The following is a 27,958-nucleotide window of genomic DNA, read 5'->3' on the forward strand; positions in this document are numbered from 1 at the left end:
ACAGGTCTCTGCTGGTTGTACCCGTTTGCTTCCACTGTATGCAGCCGGCATGGAGTGGACAGTCCCTCAGTGCTGTGCCCTCAGTCCTGAGCAGTCTGGCTGTTCAGTGGACCCCCCACCCCCAGAGGCTTCAGCCAACCTCAGGCCCAGCTCCCTTCCAGCCCAGTGAGATCAACCCTCCAGGAACCGGGGGGCTACTGGGGATTTCACGGGTGACCCAAGCTGCGACCCCTGTAATCATGGGCATAAATCTCACAAGGTGGCTCGTGCCTGGCATGGACAGACATGATCCTCACTCCCCAAAATGGAAACCAGATCTGTCTCTTGTCGGGCTTGACATTCTTGGAGAAAGTCGTCTTTCTAGTCCTTCTGTGGGAAGGTCACAACCTCCACCCCCCCACCCCCCGTATGGTGTAACAAAGGCACACTTTATACAGCTTGTGTATGAATCGCTGGACTCTTTCTCTTTCACGTTCCACACACAAAAACAAAACAAACCAAAACAAAAACCAAAGTAGTCCTTCAGCAACCTGGATGCACTGAGACCCGTCCGTCACCTGTCTCCACTTTAAAGTGGGCTTGGAGTGTTTTCTAAGAGAGTGTGGATTTTATGGGAGAAAGGGTGCGTCCGTGGTCGGGGAGGTGCAGGGGCCCAGGGTGGGGAGTGGGAACTGCTTGTTTTTTGAAATATGGGAACGTGGATGTTGTCTTCACATAAGCCCACTTTGGAATTTGGAAGGTCGAGCCTTCCACAGGACTGATCAGTACCAATCACCTCGGGCTCTTGTGAGAGGGATGAGTTATTGGTAAGTGGAGCCATTTCTCTCCATGAGCCTGCATCGTACAACTGCTGTTGAGATGTGTGTAACGATGCTCCAGGCCTCTTCCCACAGCCCCATGGGCTCACCTCCCTGGCAGAGGTGGGCTGCCCCTGCAAGTGGCCACCCCTCCCCTAGGGGCAGCCCTTACCTTGTCACTGAAGGGCGCCAGAGCCCCACAGAGACTTGGCTCCCATGCCCCCCAGGGGGGCCACTTCCACAGTGTGACTCAGGGCTGCCTACACTATTTGCAAAATGAACACGTGGGCCCCTTGGTGGACAATTGCTAAGATTTTCATTAAAGCTAAGTGTGGGCCCCTCTGAGCAACTGCCCCTGGAGCCCGCCCTGGGGGATCTCACCAAAGTCACCCTCTGTGGGACATTGACGTTTCACCTTGTCTGACCTCCTACTCCTCCTCCCCACCCCAACCTCTCCTCCCCACTTCCCTACCTTTCCCCCAGGAAAGTTAGGAACTTTCCTAACAAATCACTTTCAACAAATCCTCCTCCCAGGTCTGCCTCAGAGGGATCCGACCCAGAGCAGTGCACACGTGGCTGAATATTCCACGGTCCCAGAAGCAGAGCTGAGCTGACACCTTGTCCCAGTATCCTCAACACCCGCCCCCCCCCCCCACACCCGCCCAGGGCTCAAGGGCTTCAGCACATGCAATTTAAGATCAGTGGGGGTTAAAACTATGACTCCCACCTGAGTGGCTAAGTTCATTTCCATTTTGTAAGGAGCAATTTATTTTGAGAACGTCTGGGATAGGTACATGGCTCCCAGAGACAAATCTGGAAGAAATGTGTAGTAAACAAGAGGTTGAACTCTCTCTGAGAAAGGGGCTTCATACAGCTCACCAAGGCAGTGACCTCCTCCCAAGGTGGGGTCTGTGGGGCCGTCAGGTCAAGTGGGACTGCTCGGTGTGCTGTACCTTCAGGACGATAAGACGGGGACCCGGGGTTGGCAAGGGGCTCCCACAAAGTCACCCAGCCAGTTGCGTCATGCTGGCATTGAGAGCCAGCTGTCTTGCCTCTAAGTAGTTTTGGGGTCATGCTCTGTCAAGCTGGGCATGACCTCCGGGGGTCAAATCCTGTTTTATCCAACTGTTTCCAAGACTTAGCAGAAAACTGGAGGCATGTTCTCACCATTGGCTGGAAGAGAAGCAGAGAAGGAAGGAACGTGAGCCGCTGCTGGGGCAGAACATGAGGTCACAGTCCGCGTCGTCTTCTTCCTTGTCACCCCCCACATACACCAGTAAGATTTCAGTTTCCCTAAGACTGAATTCTTAACTTACTTTCAGTCTCTCTGGCTATCCTCTTGTTTAGTTACTAACACATCCCTCCCCATCATTCCCATTTTATAGATAAGAAAACTGGGACGTGGAGAGTTGAAGTCATTTGCCTAAGGTCACATGTGGTGGGTCAAGAATTTAAGCCCAGTTCGGGCCGGCCGGCTGCTCCCAGACACCACCACAAACTGCCTCTCACGGCCCGCTCTCCCCCGCCGGCCCCCAGCGCTTCCCCCTGGGAGCTCGCTGTCCTCGGTGGGTCAGACCCACTCCAAGGACCGGTCCTGTCATCAGCAGGTAATAGACACACTGGCACCCATCCCCAAGGACTCAAGACTTTCCCAGAGGGACTTGCACCAGAATATTCTGGAATCTGAAACCCGATGTTTGCCTTTCAAGGGCATTCTGGGGAAATCAGCTGCTTTCAAGGGCCTTTGTTTGCCCTGTGCAGACATCTGACTTTCGCAGGGGTGGGCGGGGCATTCGGGTTTTACTGGCAGAGATGCTCCCAGTCCTTGGCATCCACAGGCACGCATCTGGCCCCGGAGAGCGTCTGAGAGCAGGGCCCATGCCTTCCCTGGGATCCCCCTCTGGTGCCAGCCTCACCACCATCATTCTGTTCCTACCCCAGCAGCCTCCCGGTGGCTCCTCGAAGCCAAGATCTCTCCTGCCCCGGGGGCTTTTGCTCTTCCAGCTTCTTCTGCACGGGCACCTGCTCCCCAGGTCTTCCCAAGGCAGCTGCTTCTCCTTGCAGATCTTGGCTCAGATGTGACCTCTGCACAGCCCCTCCCCAACCTGGCTACTCTTCCTCACGCCCCTGTCCGGTTCCTTGACAACACTTACTGCAGGCTGATTTCCTTGTTGACTTACTTAGCCTCCCGGAAGGAGGTAAGCCCCTAGAAGCACAAGTTGGTACTTGAGAGGATCGTGTGACAGAGGGAGAGACAGAGGGATGGACTTCAGGGCACAACGGAGGACTTATCTGCTCTTCACTGAGGCATTAAGACAAGAATGGAAAGGAAAGTTGCAACCCAGTCTAGTGTTTGGATTTAGGTCCACGTGGTATAGAAACTTCCACTTCTGGCTACACACCAAGTTCTCATATTACTTACTTTGATATTGTAAGAGAATTTTAAAATTCTACCCCCAGGTAAAGCCCCAGTCGCCCCTCCCACTGGTCAAGTTGGTGATTAAAGCTCCCAGGACACCCGGCTGTGCAAACCCTCCCCCTGCCATTGGCCACCACTCCTCCCACTTACCGGCCCGCAGACTTATTGAAAGTGCCTCTGGGGCCCTTTCCCAGGCTCCGCCACATTCTTGGAATCACCCTCTGCAAAAAGACCAGGGCTGTGTGAGGGCAGGCATGTCTTCTGCTGCTCAACTGCCCCTGGCTCACCAGCCACTGCCCCAAATGACGTCCAAATACCAGGTGCCCTGGCCCTGTCCCCTCTTCTCCCCCAAAGGAGGTCACCCAATCCCAACCTGCAGCCTCTCCCCTCTCCTCACCACGGCCACACCTCCTCTCCTGTGCGGTGTGGTCCTGCTGGCGTTTCTGGCCCAATCTACTGCCATCCCCGCCTTGCTCACTACACACCAGCAGCAGTGAAGGCCAAGTTGCTTCCAACCTCAGGATTTTCACAGTGGCTATTCCTCTGCCAACTATTTCTTATTCTCTAGGCTGAGCTTAAATGTTCCCTCCTTAGGAAGCCTTCCTTGACATCCAAGTCTTAGGTGTCCTTTTCATAGTGTCCTGTATGTGACCTCAATCACCCTAATCCCTATTATTACTAAATAACTCCTTGGAGGCTATTCATGTCTGTTATTTCCTGCTTGATATTAGCTGCAGGAGGGCAGGGATTGGGTCTGCCATGATCACAAATGTAGCCCTAACTTCTAGCACAAAATAAAGAGTAATGCTTGATAAATATGTGCTGTAAATTCTTAATAAAGATATGATGGATGGAAGAATGGATGGACGGATGGATAGAAGGATGGGTGGATGGAGGGATGGATGGAAGGATGGAAAGATGGAAGGAAGAATAGAATATTGGATAGATGGATGAATAGATGGATAGATGGAGAGAAGAATGGATGGATGGATGGGAAGATTGATGGAAGAACGGAATATTGGATGGATGGATGATTGAAGGATGGATGGAAGAATGGATAGATGGAAGACTGGATTGATAGATGGGTGGAAAGATGGATGGAAGAATGGAATATTGGATGAATGGATGGATGGAAGGATGGATAGATGGAAGATTAGAAGGCTGGATCGATGGATCAATGAATGACTGGATAGAAGAATAGTGTCAGCCATATTTTCAATCCCCTGAATGAAAGTAGGAAGGACTTAAGCATATCCAGTCCCAAATTCTAAGATTTAACATAAAGCCATTTTTCTTCCATGAGCCCCTCTTTGGCTCCCACCTCCTCTGCTCACCATCAGGCAACAGGGCTTCTACTTTATTTTCCAATCCTAGTTCTCATTTTATCCCCCATGAGACATCCCTAGGCTGCAGCCTAGAATGGCTCCTGCCCATGTCAGATGCCACCTAGAGGGCTGCTCAGGATGGAGCAGAGGTTTTCACACCAGAAGCATCTTGGCCTCCCGCCACCTCACCCCCAAAGGGCCATCTGATGGCATAAAGGTAACTAGGAAGCGTATGGGCATTTCCCTTCACAGCAGCTTCAGACTGTAGCTCTCAAAACAGTCATCAACAGGAATCAACAGATCAAACAGAATCAACGGGATTCTATTTTTCTTTTTCACCCAAGAAATCCTTACTGTTCCTTTTAGCACCCTCTGCAAAGGAAGAGTGGTTTCTTCTCTTACCTGGGTATTCTTTGTAAAATTTGTGTTGGAGGAACCGCCCATCTGGAAAACACATGAGAGGATTAAACTCCTTCAGTGAGTTCGTACAGCCAAAACCATTTCATAATAACACCAAGGAATTGTTTGTGTTTTCATTCTCACTCCCGCCCAGGTGCGCATGGAGTCTGCAGAGGCTGTGAGACACGTGATGTCACGGCTGATGGGATGCAGAAGCGGGCGTGAGAATCGAACTCTCTTCTCTTCACGCGCATATTAGAACTGCGAAAATGTAAACCAGTGCCAGTCTTCCATTTTTGTGTGTGTTGGAAAGTATAATTACTTGTAAAAGGAACGTTCTTTCTGTTTAATGCATAATGAGTTGATCATTGCCATTCTTAAATGAATTAACACATAAATATTTTTAATGCCTCGGCTTTAGTTTCTAATAGCCTAATTTAGCCACACAAAGGAGAGCTCTCTGGGGTCCTCAATGTTTTTGGAGTGTAAGGGGGTCCTGAGGCCAAAAAGTTTAGGAACCACCGTCTTAACAGATGAACCGGAAGCAGAATTTGAACGTATTATTCAGCGAGTGTGATTTCAAGCTTTGTAATTCACATGGGCAACACATGGTACTTTTCTGAGTCTGCTCATAGGAGTCTTGAATGTCCTTACTGCGTGTGACCAAGTAAGGAGTAACTATCTCCTTGCACTGCTTCCCTAATCCTCTCTGGGCCTCAGTTTGCCCACCTGGAAATGAGCATAAAATTAGCACCACGTGGGGTGCCTGGGTGGTTCAGTTGGTTAAGCGCCTGACTCTTGGTTTTGGCTCAGGTCATGATCTCAGGGTCCTGGGATCGAGCCCCATGTTGTTATCATTGGCTCTGTGCTCAGCAGGGAGTCTGCTTGAGATTCTCTCTCTCCCTCTGCCCCTCCCCCTGCTCGTGCTCTCTCTCAAATAAATCTTTAAAAATTAGCACCTCATAAAGTTATTGTGAGGACGAAAATAATTTCATTTAAACCACAGATATGCAAATAATAGGAGGAACTACACGAAACTGCCATTTTTGTATGTGAAAAGTGGTCGACTCTTGGGACCTTGAAACATCTGGAATTACTAAGGATTCCCACTGTTGGTTGTCATCGACCCCATGCCGCCCCCCTCCCCTCGGCCCCCAGCCTATTATGGCGGTGAACGATTTGTGCCTGAGAAGTCTGGCCAGGTCACACAGAAGTTTCTCTGGGCAACACTGCCAGGGGTGAGCTCACTCCTTCACCACAGCACGTCAGCCTCGTCAACAAAGCACACTTATGCACCGGAAACTCATAGAAGGTTATAGATCAGTTATGTCTAAATTGTAAAGATCACATTTGTGCAATAGCTAGACATTTTGTTTCCCTTTGTGTTGTGGTCATCCTAAAAAGGATCAGGGTGTTTGGGGCCAGCACTGACATTTATAGTATGAGGTGACAGAACCCAGCAGAGCCGATCCACACCCTCGGGTTGATAACTTATCAGCAACTCCGGCCACAACTATTTTCTCAAGCAAATGGCTGGGTTTTTCCAGGCTGGCGTCGATGAAGCATTCCTGTGCCTTCCTTCTCCTCGGGGACCAACGCTGGCGCCACAGGAAGGAGTCAGAGGTCTTTGCGGAGCTGGTCACCCCCCTCACGCCTCCACGTTTACCAAACACGATCACGGGTCATTTTAACAAAATAGATTTCCCTGCTCAAGGCTGCACGATCCTCTGTCCTTCGCATGCAGCATCAGCCATGGCATTCTGTCAGAGGCAAGCCTGCGGGACACGGGACGCTCCGCCTGAGTGACCTCAAACCCACTCAGAGAAATGCACTGACTCCCCGGACCCTGCTCTCCAAAGAGGCAGATTTACTGCCTGTGTCAATGTTCATCTTCCTCTTGGGAAAGACATGAACCCCGCAAATGCTGGGTTCCAAGCTGATGGACTGTAAAACCCGAACAATCCCTGGCACCCTCCAAACGCCGGATCTGGGAGGAGACTGGCGTCCTAAGGGGTGGGCATGAGATCCGCAACTTATTCTCAAATAGTCCCCAAAATAAATATGCAGATTTATACGGAGAGACAGTGGGGACTAGGGAGAGGAAGAGAGAGAATGGTAAAGCAAATGTGACCATATTTTAATAACTGATAGGTCATCGGGGTGGAGGGTTCAAGGTCCTAATTTTGCCTCTTTTCTGAAGTCTGAAATTACTGATTTTTAAAAATTTTTTTAAAGATTTTATTTATTTATTTGACAGAGAGAGAGAGCACACAAGCAGGGGGAGAGGCAGAGGCAGAGGGAGGAGCAGGCTCCCCGCAGAGCAGGGAGCCCGACGCGGGACTCGATCCCAGGACCCTGGGATCATGATCTGAGCCAAAGGCAGCCGCTTAACCGACTGAGCCACCCAGGCGCCCCTGAAGTCTGAAATTATTTCAAATATGGAGTTTAAAAAGATAAAACTTAAATAAGAGGCTTCTTTGTGCTTAACCTGGGACGAGTGCCCCTGTTCCTCCCCGAGGCTACCGTTCAAGGGAAGTTGTTGGAGATCAAGACATGTCCAAACTCCCATATAATTACCAACAATTGTTGCTCCCTGACAGCCCCTGGGAGCAAGGCTAGGAGGAATTTCGCTTACATTTCCATCTGGAGGGCTCTGATCATTCCTGGGCGGGGAGGGCAGAACACACACACCCACACGTACCCACAGGCCCTCCAGGCCATGGACAGGCTCAGAACTCCCCCTCTGCTCCTTGTTAGCTGTGCACGCTATAGGCAAGTTCCTCTTCCCTAAGACAGATGACAGCATGAAGTAGCCTAACTATTATGAGCCCATTTTACAGGTAAGGAAAATGAAACCCAAAAAGGCTAGGCTATTTGCCATACGCAGCAGTGAGGGGCCAAGGGACCACCAGAGCCCAGGCTGCCTGGCTAGAGAACAGGCTCTTAACCCCAAAGAGCAGGTGGAACGTAGGAGAAACCACCAAGATGCCTACTATGGGCAATTTTTTTGAGAGAGAGAGAAACAGAGCTTGAATGGCAGGAGAGGGGCAGAGGGAGAGGGAGAGAGAGAACGTTAAGCAGGCTTCATGCCCAGCACAGAGCCTGATGCAGGGCTCGATCTCACCACCCAGAGATCACGACCTGAGCCTAAATCAAGAGTAGGACGCTTAACCGACTGAGCCACCCAGGTGCCCCCTTTTATGGGCAATTTTTTCAAAGCTCAGCATTCCAGGAACCAGGCTTCTTGAGATAGTAGTAATGTCTCATATCGTGTTACTTGCAGTGATAATGATGCTAACTGCATGGCACGAAGTGTGTCCTTCCTGAAACACTTCCGGGAAATACATTCTCCATTCAGGAAAAGAAATGCTCTGGCAGATCACGTGCCCTGTTGTGTTCTTTGGGCCTCAGTGTTGGCCGAGGGTGCCAGCCCCACTCTCACGGCTGAGAGATGCTGAAGGGGGGACTGGGCCCCGAGTCTGGGCTCTCAGAGTCCCATGAGCTCAGCTGTGACAAGGCCAATTCACATGTCCCTGAAATTCCAGATTCTTCGCTTGCCATGCATTTCTTCCAAGTCCTGTGGACCTTACACCTTGCCTGAGGCTCGGGGGGCTTTAGTTAGGTATCACCAGCAGTCTGTGCTCTGTGGCCCTGGCTCTCCTTGGGAAAAATCACGCAAACTAAAGCAATGCCATTCACGGCCTTCCCTGATCGATTTGCTGTATACTATTCACCTCCAGGGACAAACATGAATTAAGTCACACTGAATGCTCCTAGCAGAGACCCTGGGAAGTCAAGGGTTCTCAGACAATTTAAAAAATAGATATATAGATGGATATAATATATCTGATGTTTACTGAGCACCTATTATTGCTTGGCTCTGCTCTGAGGGCTTTACACGTATGATTTAAATGAATTCCCATAACAGCACACAGTGGCCCCATTTCATAGATGAGAATACTGAGGCTCAGAGATTTGAAGCAACTGATCCCAGCTAGGAGGTGGCAGGGCTCGAAGACCTGTGTCCCATGCAGGCGATGAGGGGAAGGATGGAAGACTCAAAGGGAGAAGCACGGGAGTAGGAGGACAGGAGGAGCTCTTGGCCAGGTTTGGGGGTGCTGGCGGTTGTCTCTGGGACAGGTGTTCTAGGGAGAGGGGGGCAGGGGCCAGGAGCATGGCTTGGGCGCCCCCACTCACCTGCCTGCCGGCGCTGCTTGACACACTGCCCGCGGTTGGGGATGCCCTCGGCTACGTCCCCAGGGCTCAGGATGTGACACTCGTAGCCTGAGGGGCAGAGGAGGGGTTCCGCCCCATCCTCTGTGGTGCTGCAGGCCTCGGCTGTGGGACAGACACGTGAACCAGAGGGTCTGCCTCCCATCTGCACCCCACCTTCCAGGCTGTGTCTCGGGTCTCACTCACAGCGGCGTGTTCATGCACACACATGCACACCTACAATCACACACGTTTGCACGCACGCAGGTGCACATTCACACAGCACAAGAACAGCCCCACGGGTGCACGCACAGCCGCACACGCTCCCAGAGGCGGTCGTGCCCACGGATGTGTGCAGGGTCACGGCGAGAGCCACGCATACACAAGTGCACACACTCGTACCCTCCAGTTCTCTAGACCCCGGGGCTGCCTGCCTGCTCCCCACCCACCCACAGAAGACCTCATCCTCAGGGAGCAGTGAACCCCTTATTAGGATTTTAGAGATTTGAAAACCAACCCCAATCCCTTCCCTCTCAAGTCGCCATCCCGGCGTGGTGGGGGACGGGGAGGCCCCATTTGCAGGGAGCGTCAAGCCCTATACTGTTCTGGGGATTGTGAGAGCCGGGCCAAGCCCCAGCCTCCACCCTTCTACATATCGAGGTATTTGAGAGCAGACCGCCTGCTGGAGCAGAGGCAGCCTGAGAAGGAGGGACCCTGGCTCAGACGTCAGGTTGGGCTTCACCCTGCAGGTACCTTGCAACACCTCCTCAGGGCCATCCAGAAGCCAGCCGTTGCCACCAAGCCATCGAGGTTTCGGCTGCACTAGCCAATCTAAAACTAACAAAATAATACATGGTTAAATTGAGCCCTCCCCTCGCCCCGGTCAAGCAGCCGAGAAATGCCCCAGTCTCTGGGAGTGGGGGAGCCTACACTTCATGAAGAACACAGAGGCTGCCTGCCATATATTCGCCCTGCCTTTCAGTAACAGAACTTTGAGTTTCCTCTAGGCACTGGGTGGCCAAGCTGGAGACTACATTTCCCAGCTTTCCTTGCAGCTAGGTACGGCCACATGACTGAATTCTAGCCAATGGGATGTGAGCCAAGGTGATGACACAACTTCCTGTCTTGCCCACGCATGGATGCCTGTTTGCTCTCCTCCCTCTGGCTTTCCCTCTTCCTGCAGCTGGGGAGCCGCTTTGATCATGCAGAGCAACAAGATGGAAGGAACCTGGGTACCTGGATGACTGGAGTGGAGCCACATACCCGCCATGAACCACCCGTCTACGCTGGCCTATTAACCAAGAGAGGAGTAAATGCCTGATACGTTGGACCCCTGGCTTCGTGGGTCTTTGCGTCATAGCAGCATAGTCTGCTCTGTGGCCAATATATTTTTAACAAAAAGAGCAACCCACATGGTAGACTGTAAAGCGTTTCAAAATCCCAAAGCAGGGGTGGAGAGCCCAAATGTTTCCAGGGAGCAGGTAGGTAACATATATAAGAAAAGCAGGTCCCGTAGGACCATGGCAAACTGGAGACAGACCCTGCCTCAGTGGGTCAGCTGCTGGTCAGCTCTGGCCAGCCATTCCCCATGTTCCTAGAGCTTGTATTTTTTTTTTTTTTAAACTTTGTAGATATTTTTTAAAATACAAACTCCTGGTTGTATTAAGTGTTGGCAATTTTAAAAAATTTTATGCACTACGGGGCGCCTGGGTGGCTCAGTCAGTTAAGTGTCCGGCTCTTGATTTTGGCTCAGGTCATGATCTCAGGGTGGTGATATCGAGCCCCAGGTCAGGCTCTATGCTGAGTAGGGAGCCTGCTTGGGATTCTTTCTTTCCCTCTCCCTCTGCCCCTGCCCCCCCCTTAAAAATAGTTTTATGCATTATGTAGATCAAATAAAACTGGTCTGGGATCACATTTATTTATGACCTCTGCTTTTGTTGGACTCCAAAATATGACAAAAATAAAGAGGTTGGTGTGCTGTCTAGCGCTTTTGAAGGTACATAGGTGGATTTTGGTAAAAATGCTGGTTAGCCTTTTCTTTAAAAGAGCGCAAGATGAGGGCGCCTGGGTGGCTCAGTCGTTAAGCGTCTGCCTTCGGCTCAGGTCATGATCCCAGGATCCTGGGATCGAGTCCCACATCGGGCTCCCTGCTCGGCGGGAAGCCTGCTTCTCCCTCTCCCACTCCCCCTGCTTGTGTTCCCTCTCTTGCTGTGTCTCTCTCTGTCAAATAAATAAATAAAATCTTAAAAAAAAAAAAATAAATAAAAATAAATAAATAAAAGAGCGCAAGATGATTGTAAGACAGTTGCTCACAGCATGCAAACTGGAACAGAGGAGCAAATGAGCAGTTTGCAGCTTCCAATTGGAGGGATGACGTGAGGAGTTTCTGCAGGCTGATTTCCAGTCTTCTGCTTCTTCCCCCCTCCTTCCTACCACCTTGGACCCCGTGATAGAAAATGTTTTCAGTGTGAGTTTTTACCAAATAGGAAACTATTACTATTTCCTGTTTGTATTCTTTGCCTTGGTCAAAGGCTCCTGGGTAGCGGGAGATGTACATACACAGTTTGCTGCATTTTTAGAAACTGAAACTTGGTCAAGGTCTCCCCTTAACTTGCAGATGCCTAAAGGCCTGGAGGCTCAGGGTCTCCCCTCTCCGTGCCTCAGTAGAACTTCCTGGGATCACCTGTTAAATGAACCCCCTGCACCCAAGTCCTTATCTCAAGGTCTGCTTTGGAGGGAACCTACCTGAAAATTGCAATGAAGTGTGTAAGCTGCTTACAGCAGGGCCTGGTGCATTTCAGGTCATCTGCTCACATTAGATCAGTGGTTCTCAATTTGGGGTGATTTTGTCCTCACGGAACATACAGCAAAGTCTAGAGATACTTTTGGTTGTCACAGTGTGGGGTGTGGGGACTACTGGCATCTCATGGGGGGAGGTCCAGGGATGCTACTCCACACCCCCACGGTGCCCAGGTCAGCCTCCACCCCACCCCAAACTAGAATTATCCAACCCCAAATGTCCAGGATGCCAAGGGTGAGAAACCCTGTGTTAGATGTTATTATTATAATTGTTACTATGACTAACGAAGAGCTGGACTGCTCTGCCTGGCCAGCAATAGCTAGGCGTTCACCGATTCATTGATTCATTCAATATTCATTGAGTACTTTTCAGGTGCCTAGAGACTAGTTCAGATGGTGGGCATCCAGCAGTGAAAGGGACCAAACTCTGCCTTATGGGGGCTGACCTGCAAGTGGGGAGAATAGTCAATGAACAAATAAAACACAATGTTCTAGATTGTACTATAAAGAGAAATTAAGCAGGGCAAGGAGGGTAAGGAACAACTACAGGAGAGTTTGCCATTTAGAGAGGGAAATCTTCCCTGAAAAAGTGACCACCTCTGGGCAAAGATCTGAAGTCCGTGAGGAAGTGAGCTGTGTGGGTGTTTGGGGAAAGATGTTCCAGGCAGTGAGGGAAGCCCATCTATGGGCCCAGATGCAAGAGTAGAACCCCACGTCCCTGCAGTCAGGGCCTAAAGCACTGGACACTTCTCCACAGTCAGGAGACGGGATTGAAATACCAGCTTTGCCTATTGTGTGATCTTGGGCAAGCAACTCTGCTTCTCTGAGCTTCTGTGTCTTTAGCTGTAAAATAGGGCTGGTAACAGTCTCCACACCATAGGGCTGTGTGAGCATTCAATGAGATGATGTAGGGAAAGGCTATTGGGAATGTCATGAACAGCTGTATAGTTTGTGCACTGCTCAAAATCTGCTGGCGTAGGTGGCAAGTAAGGCTAGAATCCTTGCTCACTGTCACAGTCCAAAGGAAGGGGCACCTTTTTTGACTTACCCACCCAGAGGGAAGTACCTTTATGTGCTTCCTCCACCAGGAGGGGGTGCCATGTTGTCATTTTTTATAAAGGGCCCTATAGAAGCCTTCCTGGCCCCGCCTAGTCCCTGGCCAAGAGACAGTGCTCAAACGCAAGTAGACTGTAATTACGATCATTATTGAAGGTGTTGACTACCTTGTCACCACTGTGACCTCACCCCAAAGAAAACAAAGTGCAGTCATTCTTGCTTCGGCCTTGGGAGGAGGGGTTGGGCCTGCCTTCTCAAGCGGCCTCCAGCAATTTAGCCCAGGGCCCCTAGAGGCCTCGCCCTGAGAGATGAGGTCCAAGCAGGCTGTTGTCACCTAAAGGCTCAGCCCCAAGCAGAACTGAGAGGGGAGGAGACTTTACTGCCCCCATCCTACCCACTTAGGGGCACCTTTTCTCCACCCCGGGGGATGCATTGCCCACCCTCTCCTCAGTATCCCCACAGGCTCCCTCCCCCCCCAAAAAAAACCCCTCCAGAAGGGATCTAAAACTCCTTCCCTTCAAAGAGAGTCCCTGAGGGCTGTTTCTCCCAAAGAAATTGCCATTAAGATTCAACAGACATCTTATTGATTATCTGCTCCCTGCCAACACAGCGAGTGTTCAGAGCCCTCCAGGAGCTGCACGGTCTCATTTCAGTCCTGTTTTACAGCTGGGGGCATTTCACGGGGGGGAGGGGGGGTGCGGGGGGGGAGGGAGACACACCAGCTGGCCAGTGGACTTGAACCCAGGAGCCTGCGCCCCCACTGCCTCTCGGGGGCACACCGCATCCCGACTGCTGAGGTCCCAGGTCTCCACCTCAAATACTCCCGGGGCCAGGATCGCGAGGGAAGTGGGCCTGGTGGGGTCCGGGGGAAACTGGAGGACCCGCTGCCATCTAGGGGCACCTGGGGTCCCAGCAGATGGTGGCCCAGGGAATGCGGTCCAGGGTTTCTAAGAAAAGCCGGAGACCTGGATTTTTTTTTTTTTTTTTAAATGAGAAGTCGCCCCCCTCTTCTCAGGAGGGGGCATCTTCCCCGGAATGGGCCCCTCCCGGGCTGTGCGCGCTCAGCGCGGTGCCAGTTCCGCGGGCCCCTCTGGCACGCAGCGGCCCAGCCCCGTTCTCCGGGGGCCCCCCACCCCCGCCCCCCCTCGCCCCGCGGGGCCCGGGCGCCTACCTGGCGGGGGCGGCACGGCCTCCAGGCAGGCGTAGGCACAGCCGTTGTAGCAGCAGCGCCGGTGCCGCGGGCACTCGGAGTCGGCCTGGCAGCGCGCCGCCTGGCAGGCGCCGGGGGGCAGCGAGCGCGGCGGCGGCGGGCAGCGGTCGGCGCGGGGCTGCCGGGGGCCCGCCGCCTCCTCGGCCTGCGGGGAGAGCGCGCGTCAGCGGCGGGGACCGGGGACACGGGGCCGCCCGCCGGCGGGGAGCGCGCGCCCGTCTGCCCCGCGCCCCTGCAGGTGCAGACGTGCACGCTCGGGTCTGCGTGTGCGCGCCTGGACACATGGGCACGCAGCTTTCTCCGGGTATCTCTTACAATCCCTGTGTTTGCGCGGAGCTTGGGCGTTTCCAGATCACAGAGACGATGGATAAAACCACACCACTTGGAGAAAAATCACACACAGGATGCTGAGCGGAAGGAAAAACAGGCCAGCTCAAAAGAGAACACACAGTGTGATTCCATCTATACTTTAAGTTCAAACACAGGCAAAGGTGACGTCTGGTGTGAGAAGTCAGCAGAGTGGTCACCTGGTGGGTGGGGACCAGGAGCGGCACCTCGGGTCTCTGGGGGCCGGCTGGGTTCTGCTTCCTGATCTGGGTCAGCTGGCTACACTGGTGTGTTCACTTTGTGGGAAGCTGGACACGAGCTTTTCCCACTTTTTGATATTTTTTTCAATAAAAAGTTAAAAATCAGATACAGTACTTAACAAGTAGGAAATATGGGCACATGACCAATAAAATAAGCATTTTAGAGGTGAGGTCGGGGACCTCTGTCACACCAGGCAACTCACACTGGGTCCCTCTGACACCAGACCCCGTCCATGCTGGGGACACCGTTCTGCTTCTGGATTTGAAAGTGGGCTGTGTGGAGGGCAGGTCTTACACACACACACACACACACACACACACACACACGAGGTTCATTGGGAGAAAAACACCCTGGCTTGCCCGCCTCCTGGCCTGTGCCTAAAGTGCTCCTGTCATCTAAATCCCTACCTACCCTCTACCCCGCGCCCCTGCAAATGTATCCGTATTTCAAATTCCTGCCCTCCTGTACAAGTAAGTGATGCTCATCTACACACTGGAATCCTGTGCCCTGAGCCCGCTTCTGAAAAATTACCAAGATACAGTGGTGGCTGAGGAATATTAAGGTGCAGAACAGTTTGTATGCTACACACTTAACGATGTTTTAAAGTAAGCATATGCACACTCATGTAATACGTATAGGGTTTGCCTAGAACATTTTTGGAAGGATATCACAAGAATACACGAGACACTGTTATCACAGATTGCCTTTAGAGAGGAGCATTCAGTTCTGAAGCCAAGAAGGATTTCTCTTCATTGCCTACTCATTTGCCCTGCTTCAGTATGATTTTTGCCACGCACACACTCTTTTTTCAATTTAAAGAAGGCAACCAAAAATTTTAAAAACAAGTACTTCTGAAGAATTTTTGATGACAGGAAAAACACTTGTGTTAGTTAAAACAAAAAAAGAGCAAGGAACAAAATGGCATATGCCCTCTGACCTCAAGGGAGTAAAGAGAGGGAAGGTCAAAGATGTGTCGACGTCCTCCCCCAGCCCCCCGCTACCCTACAGCTGTTAACGGTGGCTGCCAAGTCCATGCGCTGCTCCCAGTGCCCTGTAGGGGGCGTCGGGTCACCGAGGACAAGTACCAGACCAGGTGCATCTTGGAATTTGTGTAAGCACAAGGACCAGCGGGTTTTCAAACTACCTCCCAGGGAGCCCAGTGGGCTTAGAGGGAGGGCAAGAGAGGGAAGAAAGCAGTGACCAAGTGGGGCAGGGGCAGCCTGGGGGGGATGGGGCTCATGGCCCCACCCCAGCTTCTCCCAGAGAATTCATGTTTTCTCCCATAGATATGTCGGTCATTTAATTTGTGAAATGTAAAAACGAACACAAAGCCAAGAATTGGCTTCTAAGGAAACGAAGGCTTCAGGAGATTGGTGGTTCTCCCCCAAAACAAAGGGGAGACCAGAGCCTAGATTTTCAAGCTGGTTCAGCCTTTTCACCACCCCCTGCTCAGACCAGTCCTTATAATTCCTGTATCATCATGAATAATTTTCAAGCTGCAAGCAGGGGACATAATCCCACACCATTAGCTCTTAGTTCATTTTCTTCAGAATTAACAAAATTGGACTCATGTTGGGGCCCGACCATTTTCATCCTAATCGAATGTGACAGCTATCCCGGCCTCCTCGGGAAGGTGATGAGGCCGGTGTGCATGTGGTCAGGAGGCCCGGTGGGATTTTCCGGCTAGCCTGTTTGTACACGAGGCCTCATTTACAGACCTCACTGGAGCCTGCAGATCAGAAGTGAAACACTGTTTCTCCCCTCAGCCCCCCTCCCCGCGCCTCCCAGTCTGGCTTCCTGGTCCAGGGACATTAGGAGGCCCACGGGGTGGGGGGTGGGGGTGCAGAGAGATTAATTTTAGATGTGGCCTTGCTCTCCTCTCCCAGGAAAATTCAAACGTTCGTCTCCCAGAATTTGGAGAGAACAAAAGAGATAAGCGCCTTAGAAGTCAAATCTCCAGAGTTATTTATGGTGCGGCCCAAACAACAGATGGTCGTGGGTGATAAAGAACTGATTTCACCGAGGGGCCCAGATTAAAGGATTAAATGTTTGGGAAAATATTTCATGTCATGCAAGGTGATGCTCAAAGAGGGTCCTGAAAAAAAGATGTTTCCCGGAGTTCTGAGGAAGATCTAACTTTTATCAGCGAGATAAATAGATCACCCTCCCACACCACCCCATGGTGTCCCAGCCCGGGGAGGACAAAGGGTTAAAGGTCAGATGGAGCTGGCTGGCCCCCCCACCCCCAGCCCCTCCACTTCCTAGACTCACCCCCTCCCTTGCTCATTCCCGGTTCGGCCGTCTTGGCCTCTCTGAGGTCCCTGGAACAGTCCCACCTCTGGGCCTTTGCACGGGCTGTGTCTCCTGCCAGAGACACCAGCCTGGCTCTGACCTCACTTCGCCCAGGTCTCTACTAACACGTGCCCTCCCCCTGCACTGCCCGTTCCCCTCCACCTGAGTTTTGTTCCCACCTGTGACCCTGGGGATGACGTTGTTGAAGACGAGGCCGCCGCTTGCTGGTGGTTTCCCAGGCCTCCCTCTAAGGGCTTCTGTGTCGGACTGATCAATCCGTATGCACAGCGGCCCTGTGTGGTAGGCGCTCCTGTCCGGGTGGCCTTCACTCACTGGGAGCCGTCCCTTTGTATCGGATCCATGTGGCACCTCTTACCTAGCATCGGCACCCTCCTCTGGTCACGTGAGGCCAGCATGGGTAGGTCCTATTTACTATCCACACTGAGGGTGAGGCCCCTGAGGCCCAGAGAATGAAAGGTCTGCCCAAGGCCATAGGCTGAGAAGGGTCATGAGCCTAAGGATTCCATTCCTCTGTCCCGAAGCCCAAGTAATGGATCCCAAATATAAATCTAGAATCAGTGGCCTTGATTTCTGAAGTTTGCTCAGACCCCTTACTCCTCCTGGCCCTTCCACACACTGTTCCCTCCCCTCGCCAACTTTCCCCAGCTGAAGCCTCCTCCTCCTTTGGAGCAAGAACTTAGGAGCTGCATCTGATGTTCGAAAAGTACCCAGATGGATGGGGCTAAGCCCGTGGCTCATAAACAGTTCAGCAGGGATCTAACTCAGGCTTAGGAACTAGACAAGTCTGCGCTTGTTTGGAGTTTTTTGTTTTTGTTTTTAATTTATTTAAATTCAATTTAGTTAACATATACTGTATTGTTAGTTTCAGAGGTAGAGTGCAGTGATTCATCAGTTGCATACAACCCCAGAGCTCATTCCATCACGTGCCCTCCTTACTGCCCATCACCCAGTTACCGCATCCCCCCAGCCACCTCCTCTCCAGCAAACCTCAGTTTCCTGGAGTTAAGAGTCTCACGGTTTGCCTCCCTCTCTGTTTTTGTCTTATTTTATTTTCCTTCCCTTCCCTTATGTTCATCTGTTTTGTTTCTGAAATTCCACATGAGTGAAATCATATGGTATTTGTCTTTCTCTGACTTTTTTCACTTAGCGTAATACCCTCTAGTTCCATCCACGTCCTTGCAAATGGCAAGATTTCATTTTTTGATGGCTGAGTAGTATTCCATTGTATATATATACCACATCTTCTTTATCCATTCATCTGTCGATGGACATCTGGGCTCTTTCCATAGTTTGGCTATTGTGGACATTGCTGCTATAAACACTGGGGTGCAGGTGCCCCTTCAAATCACTATGTTTGTATCTTTGGATAAATACCTAGCAGTGCAACTCCTGGGTCGAAGGGTAGCTCAATTTTTAACTTTTTGAGGAACCTCCATACTGTTTTCCAGAGTGGCTGCACCAGCTTGCATTCCCACCAACAGTGTAGGAGGGTTCCCCTTTCTCCGCATCCCCACCAACGTCTGTCGTTTCCTGACTTGTTATTTTGAGCCATTCTGACTGGCGTGAGGTGGTCTCTCATCCAAGTCTGGGATCAGGAAAACCACTGATTTATCTGAGCCTCGGTTTCCCTCATCTGCAAAATGGGCACGAAAGTCACACCTGCTGCACGCGTTTGTGGTGGGAGCCCATGAGCTCGAACCTGTGCCACCGGCAACACCAACCTGTTGGAAGTAGGCTTACTTTTCTTATTGTCGACTTGGCAGCCTTGGAAGCCTCCTGCGCCACAGCCAGGGGTCTGTCCGCTCAGGGTAGCTTTGGTCTTTCACCTCCCCAGGTCTTCCTTTCTTCCTGCCTCCTTCCTGCCCTCCAACACTCACAGGATGGTTTAGGTCTGAGGCTGAGGCAGATGCTAAAGAAACCTGAGAGCTTGTCCCTGCCCCCCGAGGAGTCTGGACCTAGCTGCGAACTGAAGACACCCCTCCAGGAGATGCTCAAGCAACAACGCCATGTGGCACTTGGCAGCCTCGTCGTGTCTTTGTCAGACGAGGGCAAACAACCGGCAGAATTCCTAAAAGGAAGGGAGCATGTGGGAACAGCCTTGCCCAGCGCCGGGGATGCCCTGAAGTAGCGTCCACCCCCACTCTGTAGTTACGATCACCGTCCCCATTGTACAGGTGGGGGAACTGAGGCACACAGTCACCACCCCGGAAGGTGTGGCCAGGCCCGGAACCTGGGCGTCTGATCCATAATAACAGCAGGGTAGGCAGCATTTACGAAGCTCCTACTGTGCGCCAACGCTGAGCTGAGCTAGGTGTTCACATACTAAATCTCACTGAATCCTCACACAAGCCTCCAAGGCTGCTTCTGTTATTAACACACTTGACAGATGAGGAAATGGAGGCACAGAAACATGACGGTCACTTGCCCCAGGCCACCCAGCTGGTGAGCAGCAGAGACAGGAGTCACACCTGGGTCTGTCCTGCGCTGGGAGTCTGGACCTGAGGAGCAGCTTCCCACCCTTGCCTGTGAGTCCCCTCCTGCTTGGTCAGCTCGGGGGGGGCCCCCCACATACGCCCCCACCACCTGCCCGCCTGTGGGCCAGCCCCAGCTCAGGACGCAGTCATAGAACCACCTCCCCCAGGTACACATTCTAGAAAGAACTCATCCTAGCCCTCATCCTCTGCAACCCCGTCAGCCCTGCCCTCCCTGGCCACTCAGCGGAAAATAAAATAATGGCATGTCAAGTCCCCCGGACAAACGAGGGGGCTCAGCCCAGACTGACAACATCCTTCATGAAAATGCCAGGGCAACCTGTGATTTCCATCTCTTATTTTCATTCCCGCTAAGGGAGGGTATCGCAAGTCCATGTCCAAACAGCTGCTGTCCAAACACATTTACGGTACAGTGTAGACAGTAAGTTTCCAGTTCTGTATGCCTTACCTGGATAAAAATGACTCCCTTAAGGTTTCCCACCGGGTGGCTATGTTTTTTTCACCCCTCAGGGAGATCGTTCTGGAGGCCTCTGTGGGTCTGCATTGCCATTCTGCTGCTGATACCCTCAGGAAGCACGTTAAGGAGACACCAGGTGTGGACTCTTTCAGTGGAAAGCCCAATTCTTCAAGTTCAAGTCTGGCTTCTACTGAGGCAAACAGCCTGGTGTCCAACCAAAGGAGGCTGGATAAAGGAATAATTGCCCATCTGTACCGTGGAACGCCACAGAAGCCTTTAAAAAGAGGACACAGAGCTACCGGATCAACATAAGGAACAATATATCAACATATACTGTTCAGTGAAAAACACAAGGTAGAAAACAGTACCAATAAACCAGACACAAATTCCAGAGAGTGGAGGATTGCGTTTACACGAAGTGTCCAGAACAGACAAATCCACAGAGACAGAGAACAGACTTGCAGCTGCCAGAGGCTGGGGGAGAGGGGAAGGGGAACCCCTATTAGTGGAGACCGGGCTTCCTTTCAGGGTGATGGAAATGCTTTGGCACTAGATAGAGGTGGTGGTCGCACAACATCGTGAATGTGCTCCATGTCACAGAATTGTACACTTTAAGATGGTTAATTTTACATTATGTGAATTTCATCCCAATAAAAATTTTTTTCAACAGTAGGAATAAATACCATTAAGGAAAAAATGTGTGAGTCTGTTTCCTGGAAAAGTCTAGGCACACACACGCCAAAATGTCAACAGAGCTTATGTCTTGGAGGAAGAATTTAGATTCTTCTTACGTGGTTATAACTTTCTGTATTGTCTGACTTTCTTTTACAGTAAACATTATTTTTATAACAAGGAAACAATTTTGCACCACTTCCATTTAAGGAGAAAGAATCCAATCTCCAAAGCTGCCCCAATTTACCCGTATCCCTCCCTCTGTGCTCTCCACCCCCTTCATTCCGCGTGCAAGAGCTTTACCCTTCTTTGGAATGTTCCAGTGACTTAGCGGCCAGACCAATAAAAGTGCACCCCAGGACTGATGTGCTTGGTGCCGGAAGAAAGCCAATTTTCCTCTAAGCATTACTCGCTCTTCCTCTGGAATTTGGACGTCAAAGTTCTAAAAATATGTCTCTCCTTGGAACAGAGGCTTCGAGTTCAGTGTGCCTTGATGAATGCCATTTCCTGACGCCCTGGGACCTCAGCGCTGGGCGCAGGGAGCGGAACTGGGTGCACCGCTAAGGGGACTTCCTCAGGGAGGTACTCAAAAACCCGGATCTCACGCCAGGGATGACCCCATCGCAGTGCATGACCAGAGCAAGCCAGCGTCTACGCGCCCTGCTGTGCACAGGAAGTCTTCTGGAACTTTCCGTCCCCTCCTATCCTGTTCTGGGAGGTTTTAGCGTAATTTATTCCTTCACTTCATGGTACATTCATAGTTCCCAGGCCGAGGCACTGGGAATGCCAGGCACTGGGCTAGCTCCGAGGGCAGCTGAGCTGGACCAGAAGATGTCCCTGCCCTCACATGGCTCAGTTCCAGGACGAGTGACCGACCCCAAACCAGACCTCACACAGATAAAGCAAATAAATTGCTTTTTTTTTTGGTTTGTTTCTTTTGGTCATCTGCAGAAGTAGTTAATGAAAAACTAAAGCCACAGTAAAAAAAAATAATAATAATCATGCAGATAATAGTAATGGAGCTAAATGCTATGAAGAGGTCGGGACAATATGCAAACGTGTAAGGGAACGGCCTTCTGAGAAGAGCGTGAAGCTAAGACCAATTATGACCAGGGTGGGTGCCTGGAGCAAGCACTGGGAACGCTTGCCTGGCATGCTGGGGACAGCGGGGACAGGGTCCAGGGCCCTGGCCACATGGATACCGTGGACCTTCAGAATCCCTAAGATGTTGTACCTTGGGTTTCCAATGTACCCTTTCTTTAGAATGAATGTGGTAAAACAGATGTAATATAAAATTTGGCATTTTAACCATTTTTAAGTGTACAATTCAGTGGCATTAATTCACAATATTGGGCAACATTCACTATATTGTAAGACGTTGATGTTTACATCACCCGAACAGAGATCCTGTTCTCATCAAGCAGTTCCTCCTCATTCCCTGCCCCTGGCCCCTATAGCACCCCTAGTCTACCATCTCTATGGATTTGCCTCTTCTGGACGTTTCGTAGAGATGGATCATACGGCATGTGGCCTTCTGTGACTGGCTTCTTTCACTCAGCATGTTTCCAGGGCTCATCCATCCTGTCGCAGGTGTTAATACTTCATTCCCATTTTCATGGCTGGATAATATTCCACCGCGTGGAGAGGTCATATTTCGTTTCCTCATTTGGAGCTTCTGGACCTTTGGGCTGTTTCCAGCTTTGGCTGTCTTGACTAGTGCTGCTCGAACAGTCACGCACTTTCCCTCTGCTCGCCTGCCTGACTCCCTCTTGCACGCACACTCCCAGATTATAACCACACACGGCCTGGATGCTTCTTCCCTTGCTCATTTCCACCTGGGATTAATTTCAGGACTGGAACCTCAGTTGCGGGAGCCGGGTCCAGAGAGGAGAAAGTGATTTGCCCAAGGTCACCCCCAAAATCACACTATCCAGTTACTCTTTCTTCTTTCCTTCCATCTACCCACTCACCCAGGCCGCCAGCTCACCCCTCCCCCACCCCATTCTTAAAATGTTTCTGCATGCCTGTGCTGTGCTAGGCTCTGTGCTAGACACTAGGCCATGGCCAAGCCTACAGTGGGGTTGTCTCACTCCGCAGGCCTCGTCCCCTCCCCCGCCCCAGGGAGGAGCCACGGGGCCTTGGCCAGGAACAACCCAGGGCCCAGGTGTGGCCCCTGCACCCCTAGGTGGAGGCATCCTAGAGGTCCTGTTGATGGGGTCCCGCAGGGGAGTGATCTCACATCTTTGAAGGAGCAAGGGAAGTCCCCAGCCAGGACACTCCTCCCCAGGGCCTCCATTTCCTCATCCGGAAATGTCCATCATCGGGGTGCTAGTTGTAAGCCGCAGCAGCCGACTATGGTGGTGCCCAGAAGCAGGCTGTAGGAGTATCCCAGGGCTGCTCTAACAAAGCACCACAAGCCAGGGGCTGAAAACAACAGAAACGTACTCTTGCAGCTCTGGAGGCCAGAAGTCTGAAATCAAGGTGTTGGCAGGGTTGGTTTCTTCTGGAAGCTCTGTGGGAGAATCTGTGTCACACCTGTCTGCTGGCTTCTGGTGGCTCCCGGCGACCTGACATCCCTTGGCCTAAGGACACACCCCTCCGATCTCTGCCCCTGTCTTCACCTGGCCTTCCCCCCATGTGTCTGCTTCTGTGTCTCTTTTCCTCTCTTCTCACCAGCCGCATTGGATTAAGGGAGGGCCCCCCTTACTCCCATACGTCCTCATCCTTTACAACAACCAACACTGTTTCCAAATAAGGTCACGTTTACAGGTACCAGGGGTTAGGATTTGAACATGTCACTTTTGAGGGACACAGACCCAGCACACAGAGCTGAGACTAGGACTCTAGTGCAGGGCATGCCCTTGGGAGGGGTCCCAGGAAGCTCCAGCAGGCGGGAAAGTAAGGCAGGGTAGGGGCAGGGAAGGGTCAGGGAAGGGTCAGGGAAGGGGCAGGGCCCACCCAGGGAGGGTTAGTACACAGGAGACTGGAGGGGGCGCCTGGAGCTCAGACCCAAGGGAAAACTCTGAGAAACTGGACAGACCGCTCCTCAGAGGTGTCCCACCCAAGGATAAGGCGCTGGGGTCTGTCCTTCAGTTCCATTTGCTCCCACGGTGTAAACCCCCCCAGCGTCTTGGCCTGTCCTGGGTGCAAGCTGGGCGAGCCCCCCCCCACTGGAGAGATACGGTCTTCCGACGACTCTTGTTAACTGAACAAAAAATAAGAGATGCGATAGAAGGTTCTGGAGCTCCCAGAAGTAACAAGGGGAAAGAGAACCAGCTTGGGGAGACTGAGGAAGCCGGGTCGCAGGGCAGGGATAGGTGGCCGGCTCCTATGGGGCCCAGAGTTGCCCGCGCACGCGAAGGGGTCCTGGTGGGGCAGCACGCCTCACAAAGCATCCTGCTGCTGCAGCCCCTCAAGGCCCCTTCTGCTGGGCAGGCCCTCTGGGGCAGGGTGCAAACTGCCCAGCCGTTTCTAGCTGAGGGGATAAAGCAGACTCAGCCACAGTGACATGCTGCTGTGTCTCGAAGTCCTCGGGCAGTGAGACGGATGCAGGGTTCGGGAAGAGCCCAGGGCTGGACGACCAGCCTCGCTGTCCCCCTGTGCTGAGAGCGCCCCCCGTGAGTGCGGGGGGGGGGGGCCAGGAGCAGGGCGGGGCCGTGCAGCAGCCCCTCCGTGCACGGGGCTTCAGCACACAGACAGACAGACAGACACTAATAACCACGAGAGCAGACAGAATGGTAAGAAGTAGCACAACCACGAGCAGGTGATACAGTTCTAATAAGGAGCACCTACTTCCTTTTTAATATAAATTATATAATGATAAGCTCACAGGATTTAATTTTAATAAGGGCACTGTTGAACTCTCCAGAGTGGGTACGAGCTGGCTTCAGCACACAGCCGGACACCTGCCCCACAGCCCTCCAGGGGCCACGGCCAAGGCTGCAGACCTGCCTCAGTCTGGGGTGGGGGCGGTGGGTGCTGCATGCGAAAGTCATGCTTCTGAGTGTGGGGGAGCTGTTTCCTATATTCCTAATTTCCCTGTTGGACATTTGCAAGGGCCCTGGAGGTCATCTGGTCCTCTGCCTTCATTTCGCAGGTAATGACCAGAGAGGGGCAGTGAGTGGCCCAAGGCTGCACAGCTCATTAGAGATGTCACGGAGATGAATCCCTGGGCCTGGTGCCCACAAGTCAACAGCCTGTATCCTTCCCCAGGTGCTTTTCCTGAGGCCGGTTTTTGGCACAAACCTCTCCTGTGTCCAAGCACTGGGGAGGGGCGCTGGTGTCTGCTGATAACCGGGGAGAGCTCCAATCCGGGGAGGGGCAAACACGAAGCACTTGTGTTCTGGCAAATGGTGGCTAGAAGCAGTGTGGTTTCTGAAGCCCACTTCCCCAGCCCCCATGCACATTGTCCCCAACCGCCCCACCTCCCCATTCCTCCTAGACAGATGCCACAGCATCTGCTTCTATGACATGCTGGGACAAAGCAGGGATCAGACCAGATGAGGTATTGAAAATCCCTTTGTGGTCCTAGAACCAAAGTGCTAACTACCCTGGAGGACTAAATAGTCCTGTCGGGCCAGCAAAGAGCATGGGGGTGTCAAACCCGAGAAGGGTCTCTCTCCCTCCTTGCACAAACAAACCCTCTCCTGTAGTGAGGACTGCCCTCTCAGGGGCTCCCAGATGCACTGTTTTTGCCTCAGTACCTCTGCCCACATTGAATCTTCTTCCAGGAATGTCCTTCCTCCTCCTAATTCTTAAAAGTTCTTCAACATCTGGCCAGGGTCTCACCTCCTCCAGGAAGCCTTCTGTGATTACACTGCCCCATACAAGCTCTCCCTTCTCCAAACAACTACCATCATTTCACTTGCTACCACTCCCAGCGGCTGCCTGCCTGACCTGCAGAATGTGAGCCTAGGGGGCTAAGATTTGTCTCAATACAGTTTCATGCATGTCACCACGGCAGCAGTCATTAAACATTCCCCTTTCCCACTTATCTGGCAAACTCCTATTCATCCTGCAAAGCCCAATGCTGAATGCCCCCCAACCCTGGAAAACCCTCCCTGACTCTTGCATAAATGCCTGGAGTTCACTTGCCGGCTCCAAAATCCTGAAAGCCCAAGGAGAGAAGGCCAATGGGGCCGTTGGTATTTTTGAGGGGTTTTTGGTCTCCCGACACTTGCAATGCCTCAGAGGCAAGCAGAGTAATCCCTGAATGCAGCTCAAAGTTGGCTCAGGTCAGTCCCCATTCCCAGGCACCAAATTCTGGTCCAGGAATCTATTGCTGTTAAATAAACCGTCCCAAGCTGAACCCATTCTTCTGTGCTTCCAATGCATTTGCCCATACTTTACTCACATGAATGTACTGAGCACCAAGCTAATGGCAGGCACCTGGCATGGCACCAGGAACCCTGCACTGAATGAGACAAAATCAGGCCTCACCCTGAGGAGCCTACATTCCACCTGCGGAGGCAAGCACTAGCCAATCTCAGGATGATTTAATGAAGTCACCAAGATGCTCTGAGCACTTGCTAGGTGTTAAGTGCTTCATGCATCGTGAGTCATTTCACCCTAAGAGCACCAGAGTCCATTCCTTGAACCCTCCATGCCTCTGTGCTCCCTGTGCGGGAGGGGAGGACGCTAAAATTACGCCCTCCCTCCCCCCGCTCTCTCTCCTAGTCCCCTCCCTGCTTTAGTCCTCTCCTTGGCACTTGTCACCAAACACACTATGTTTTCCTTATTCCTTACTCACTCTCTGCCTCTCTCACTAAATCACGAATTCCCCGCAGCAGGAGGGATCTGCGCTCCGTGTGCCCACAGCCTAGGACGGTGCCTGGTCAACAGCGGTGATCAAACACATTTGTCAAAGGGAACGCACTGCTCTTCTTTTTCAGATGAGATCACTGGTGCTCAGAGATGTCAAGCACCTCACGCAAAGTCACACAGCTGGTGAGCAGCAGACACCTGCCTCTAAGGTGCATGCTTCTTGCCACTCGCTACACTGCGCCGTCCCTTCATACCACCACCACGTGTCACCCGACTGCCTTCTCCACTCGACTATGTCACCCCCGAGGGTGGGAGCTGGTATCTCCATCTCGTCCCCACAGGACCGCACACAGTGCCTGGCCTGGAGCAGTTTCCACCGTTTACTGAATGAGTAAATAACCTCATGAATGTCTAATTATATTTCATAAACATTTGGTTATTGATTGTTGAGACAAAACACTCAGTTTCAAGTCCCTGGAGTCTTAAATCGGGTGCTGTCAGGAGAAAGTCTATTTGGTAGGCGAAAGCATGTCCCAATCCCCCTGCACATTTTTGGTGCACCCTTTGCTTGTCTACTTAGAGACAAGGAGCCTTCTGAGGGCGGTGAGTTCATCTGCCAACCCCCCCCCCCCCGCCCCCGGCACAGTCCCATAAAGACGCTGCCCTGCCTGAGTTTGGGGGGAGCACCTGCAGAACATACAGCATCTGGGGGTCGCCTAGCCAGCCCCTCCCCGCCTCTCCCTCCCGGGCACTTACGCGGGACTTCTCGGCCAGCCTAGTGTACAATGCCCGTCTCCAGAGATCCTTGGCAGAGACAGCTTCAAGGAGAAGCAGCAGGAAGCACAGAGCCCAGATGACCTTCCTTCTGCCGCTGCCCATCCCGCGGCTGGAAAAAGGCATTTCCTCCCACATGTTCAGGGAAAAGGGCCCTCTGGCCGGGTGGGTCCTGTAAGTGGGGAGCCAAAGTGTGCACGGTCCGCCGGACTCTTAGCTCCACTCAGCCGGGTCGCTGGGATCATGTGTCAGCGCCCAGCACGTGCCCCCACCCCTACCCCACCCCCGATGGTGGCTGGCCCGCCCGGTTATTTTTAGCTGGCCCCTATAACATCTGGCCCCAGAGGCTCCACCATAGACGTCTGCAGCCCAGGCAGTTCAGATGGTGGAGGCAAAAGGAGGGGGCACCGGGCTGGCTTGGAGACGTGGCCGGGAGTGGCCCTGTCCCACTGGGATAATGAGCACTTCCTGGCAGGCTGGGGCGGTCTCTCCTCCCCGAGGAGGTGTGCTGGCTGCGGGGCTTGGCGGGGGCCGGGTGGGGGCGGGCACGCAGGGGAACCAGCCCAGCAGGGTGGGTGGGGGTTCGCGGTTTCTACCTCGTCCAAGTTTTGAGCTGAGCTCACAAACCGTCTGCCCGTAGAAGCTTCTTCGGGAGACCGGTGCTGGATGGGGACTGGCTGAG

General features: G+C 52.3%; 1 protein-coding gene across 1 annotated transcript; it reads right to left on the bottom strand.

Moving 5' to 3' along the window:
* Window positions 1–1,504: 1,504 nt before the first annotated feature.
* On the bottom strand, window positions 1,505–27,958 carry WFDC1 (WAP four-disulfide core domain 1). The gene is made up of 8 exons (XM_032389913.1): window positions 27,873–27,958; window positions 27,259–27,448; window positions 14,179–14,362; window positions 9,906–9,989; window positions 9,138–9,278; window positions 4,944–4,985; window positions 3,367–3,437; window positions 1,505–1,970 (listed from the first exon to the last, which is right to left on the bottom strand). Exons 2-7 carry the CDS (start codon window positions 27,412–27,414, stop codon window positions 3,379–3,381), a joined length of 666 nt encoding a protein of 221 aa, XP_032245804.1. The 5' UTR covers window positions 27,415–27,448; window positions 27,873–27,958; the 3' UTR covers window positions 1,505–1,970; window positions 3,367–3,378.

Source organism: Phoca vitulina, unplaced genomic scaffold (genome assembly GCF_004348235.1).
Source record: "Phoca vitulina isolate PV1807 unplaced genomic scaffold, GSC_HSeal_1.0 scaffold56, whole genome shotgun sequence".
In the NCBI taxonomy this organism is placed as follows: domain Eukaryota; kingdom Metazoa; phylum Chordata; class Mammalia; order Carnivora; family Phocidae; genus Phoca; species Phoca vitulina.

What these genes read in the sequence shown, in the direction of transcription:
- WFDC1 (XM_032389913.1), bottom strand. Translation starts at nt 27,414, where the DNA reads ATGTGGGAGGAAATGCCTTTTTCCAGCCGCGGGATGGGCAGCGGCAGA. An exon ending in GGCTGGCCGAGAAGTCCCGC is followed by an intron (nt 14,363 to 27,258) that starts GTAAGTGCCCGG and finishes CTCTCCCCGCAG; the next exon opens with GCCGAGGAGGCGGCGGGCCC. An exon ending in GGCCGTGCCGCCCCCGCCAG is followed by an intron (nt 9,990 to 14,178) that starts GTAGGCGCCCGG and finishes TTATTTTGTTAG; the next exon opens with TTTTAGATTGGCTAGTGCAG.